At 40.0% G+C, this 4233-nt stretch overlaps 1 protein-coding gene across 1 annotated transcript in view; it reads left to right on the top strand.

The window, feature by feature from the left end:
- The window catches only part of ATM (ATM serine/threonine kinase), a 178344-nt gene that overhangs the window by 9834 nt on the left and 164277 nt on the right, over nucleotides 1-4233 (top strand). Inside the window, exon 5 of the mRNA XM_011984759.1 lies at nucleotides 2849-3013. Within this exon, the coding sequence (XP_011840149.1) occupies nucleotides 2849-3013 (165 nt within the window). The remainder of the gene's footprint in view (nucleotides 1-2848; nucleotides 3014-4233) is intronic.

The following is a 4233-nucleotide window of genomic DNA, read 5'->3' as shown; positions in this document are numbered from 1 at the left end:
TGAGGGTTTTGCCATGTTGGCCAAGGTGGTCTCAAACTCCTGGCCTCAAGTGATCTGCCTGCCTCTGCCTCCCAAAATGCTGGGATTATAGGTGTGAGCCACCACACCCAGCCTGTTGTTCATTTATTTTCTTATCTTTTTTTTGCGACAGAGTTTTGCTCTTGTTGCTCAGGCTAGAGTGCAATGGCACCATCTCGGATCACTGCAACCTCTGCCTCCTGGGCTCAAGTGATTCTCCCGCCTCAGCCTCCCAAGTAGCTGGGATTACAGGCATGCCCCACCATGCCCAGCTAATTTTGTATTTTTAGTAGAGATGGGGTTTCACCATGTTGGTCAGGCTTGTCTCGAACTCCTGACCTCAAGTGATCCACCCACCTTGTTGTCCCAAGGGGATGCTGGGATTATCGGCGTGAGCCACTGTGCCCAGCTTGTTCATTTCTTTATGTTAGCATTTGTCTGCTTTTGTACAAAGCTTAAATAGAGTCTAGATAATGTAAAACTCAGCTGTGAAAAATGTTAAATTCCCTAAGATTCCTGAAAGTCTCTGCAGGTAGGCTGGGCACAGTGGCTCATGCCTCTGCTCCTAGTACTTTGTGAGGCCGAGGCAAGCAGATTGCTTGAGCACAGGATTTTGAGACCATCCTGGGTAACATGGTGAGACCTCGTCTCTACAAAAACACAAAAATTAGCCAGGTGTGGTGGTGACCACCTATAGTCCCAGCTTCCTAGGAGGCTTACGGAAGAAGATCGCTTGAGCCCAGGAGGCAGTGGTTGCAGTGAGCCAAGATCATGCTACCGCACTCCAACCTGGGTGACAGAGTGAGATCCTGTGTCCAAAAAAAAGAAAAAAAAGTCTCTGCAGGCAACTTAGTTGTACTCTTAAGAAAGATTTGATCCCAGAAGTTTGAGACCAACCTGGGCAACATAGGGAGACCCCATCTCTACAAAAACTTAAAAAATTAGCTGGGTGCAGTGGTGCTTGCCTGTAGTGGGTGGATCCCTTAAGTCCAGGAGGTCAAGGCTGCAGTGAGTCGTGATGGGGCCACTGCACTCCAGCATGGGTGCCAGAGCGAGACTCTGTCTCAAAAACAAGCAAAACAATGAAAAAATGTCAACACATTACTTGAAATACTTCTCATGTTTGGTAGGGGAGGGAGACATATTGGGATAAAGGACATAGAAAAATAAGATTTTATTGTAATATTAATTTCTGTAGTTATTCAACACAAATTAATTTTTATTGAGCATTTGCTATTAGGGCAGTCACTGGGCTTTTATGTCAGAATATAGAGATTAATTCCTTTCCTTAAGGATCTAATAATGCAATGGATGTTTTAGATTAGAAAAATGTTACAAGGACTGGAAGAGAGGTGCACAGGGTACTAGAAAGAAGGATCACATGGTTGTGCATTTCATAACTGGACAGTGCCTAAAATTATGAAATGAGCCATAAGTGAAGATGGTTTTGCAGTTATATCACTGTATATTTATTTACCATAGTCTGATACTTGTGAATATAACTAGTTTCATCATACGAAAACCCTAATCCAGAATATATTCATATTTACATGAGTTGTGCTCTGCTCATAGTTATAGCAATAAATATATTCAATTTTAAGATTGTCAGTATTGAAAAATGGCATTTCTGCTGTGACATAAATATAATTTACTGAAAATAAGAATTATTTTTAAATGTAGTTTTGTTACCTTCAAGAATACGTGTCTAGTAAAGCTGAGTTTTCAGAATCTCTAATAAGTAAATAATATGCTGTTAAAAATGACAATGGGAGTCAGGCACAGTGGCTCATACCTATGGTCTCAGCACTTTGGGAGGCCAAGACAGGAGAATCCCTTGAGCTTAGGAGTTCAAGACCAGCCTGGGGAACATTGTGAGAGATTCTGTGTCTATGAAAAATTTGTGAAATTAGCTGGGCATGGTGGCACAACATTGATAGTCCCAGGTACTCAGGAGGCTGAGGTGGGAGGATCCCTTGAGCCTGAGAGGTTGAGGCTGCTGTTGTTGGGTGTGACCATGCCACTGCACACCAGCCTGGGTGATAGAGCGAGACCGTGTCTTAAAAAAAAAAATTACAACCTGAGGTATTTGTATGCCATAAATGCTATTATAGGACTTAGAACTAATTTTGCTTTCCAAAGTAAATATTCTCCTTGTAATCTTATGCTATTCTAATAAATTCATTCTTCATAAAGAGTGCCAAAAACCTTGGGATCATTTTTGGTCTAACACCAGAAATTGTGAATTATTAAGGTTTTGGTTGTTTAAGCATGATTGCTTTTCAAGGTGGGCAGATCACTTGAGGTCAGTAGTTCAAGACCAGCCTGGCCAACATGGTGAAACCCCATTTCTACTAAAAATACAAAAATTAGCTGAGTGTGGTGGTGCACACCTGTAGTCTCAGCTACTTGGGAGGCTGGGGTGTGAGAATCGTTTGAACCCGGGAGTTGGAGACTGCAGTGTGCTGAGATTGTGCCATTGCGACAGACCAAGATTCCATCTCAAAAAAAAAAGATTGTTTTTGCTATATATTCCTATAAAAGAGGCATTGGCAAACTTACTGTGTAAAAAGGCCAGATAGTAAATGTTCTTGACTTTATAGGCCATGTAGTAGTCATCTCTGTCTTAATTACAAAAGGAGTCATAGACAATAAGTAAATGAATGGATGTGACTATGTTCCAATGAAATGTTATTTGCAAAAACAGCCAACTGGCTGAATTTTGCTTGGGGCCGTAATTTGCCAGTTGGAATTATTTAAATAGTTGCCATTCCAAGTGTCTTTTATTTTTGTTTAAATTTATGTTTTTCTTTATTTGTTTATTTTTAAATAGGAGCACCTAGGCTAAAATGTCAAGAACTCTTGAATTATATCATGGATACAGTGAAAGATTCATCTAGTGGTGCTGTTTACGGAGCTGATTATAGCAACATACTACTCAAAGATATTCTTTCTGTGAGAAAATACTGGTGTGAAATATCTCAGCAACAGTGGTTAGGTATGTTTTGAAGGTTGTTATTTGTGAATTTTTCCTCATGAAATGAAACCTCACCAAAGAAAGCACTTCATCTATATCTGTCTGTATCCCCCAAGTGACCTGACAGTTTAACAGTACTTTAGTAAAATTGTGTGGTTATCGAACCTGACCCTTAATTTTTATTTATTATGTAGCTTCTGAATAAAGTCATGAATAACATATCAGGTGCCTGATATCAGAGCTGGAATTACAGTTGAAAGATACCATCTCCATCGTCAAGGAGTTGACAGTGGCAGAATAAAACCCAAATAAACCAGAGATCATAATGTGCTGTGATACAGATATATTTGGTTTCAGTAGGTATACAAAACAATGACACCTAAACTCAACCATGATTTAAGTAGAAAGGGAGAAAACTAAGAGAGAGAAGTACCATAAAAGTGAAAGCAGGCAGAGTGCGGTGGCTCACGCCTGTAATCCTAGTACGTTGGGAGGCCAAGGCAGGTGGTTTGCTTGAGCTCAGGAGTTCAAGACCAGTCTGGGCAACATGGTGAAACTGTCTTTACAAAAAATAGCAGGGGTAATGGCTCATGCTTGTAGTCCCAGCTACTCGGGAGGCTGAGGCAGGAAGATCACTTGAGCCCTGGAGGTTGAGGCTGCAGTGAGCTGTGATCACACTGCATTCTGGCCTGGGTGACAGAGTGAGACCCTGTTTCCATTAAAAAAAAAAAAAAAAAAGTGAAAGCAAGAGAGTTTAAAGTTCAAAGGGGTGTGGCCAACATTTTAAGTTGTTGTAGAAAGGATAAAACACAGAAGTATCTATTGGATTAGGCAATTAGCACGCTACTTCTAAGGTAATGGAAATCAAATATATTAGAATAGAATGCATTAGAAGACAATGTACGGGACCCAGTGACTCACTAGATGTGTAGAGTGTGTGCTAGGGAGGAATCTGTGGTGTTACCTGTTTATAGTTGGGAGGTACTAAGAGACCACAAAGGAAGGAAATTATGGTCAGAAATTGAAATATTTCAGTTTGTTGATTTCAAAGATGGAGCATTTCTGGGTTTGAGAATAAGTGAAAGTAGGATTTGACATCAAGATGATTTTAAGTCAGATGTCAAAGTCTTCTAATACACGGACTCTAAAAGTTTAGAAGCTTTTTTCATAGAAAAGCGTTTAAGCTAAATTTTGCTAACTAAAAGACATTTGTCCATATTCTTCTTCTTTTTTTTTTTTTT

The sequence above is a fragment of the Mandrillus leucophaeus genome, unplaced genomic scaffold (assembly GCF_000951045.1).
Source record: "Mandrillus leucophaeus isolate KB7577 unplaced genomic scaffold, Mleu.le_1.0 Scaffold273, whole genome shotgun sequence".
NCBI classification, from domain to species: Eukaryota; Metazoa; Chordata; class Mammalia; order Primates; family Cercopithecidae; genus Mandrillus; species Mandrillus leucophaeus.
This window is presented reverse-complemented; position numbering and strand designations above follow the sequence as displayed.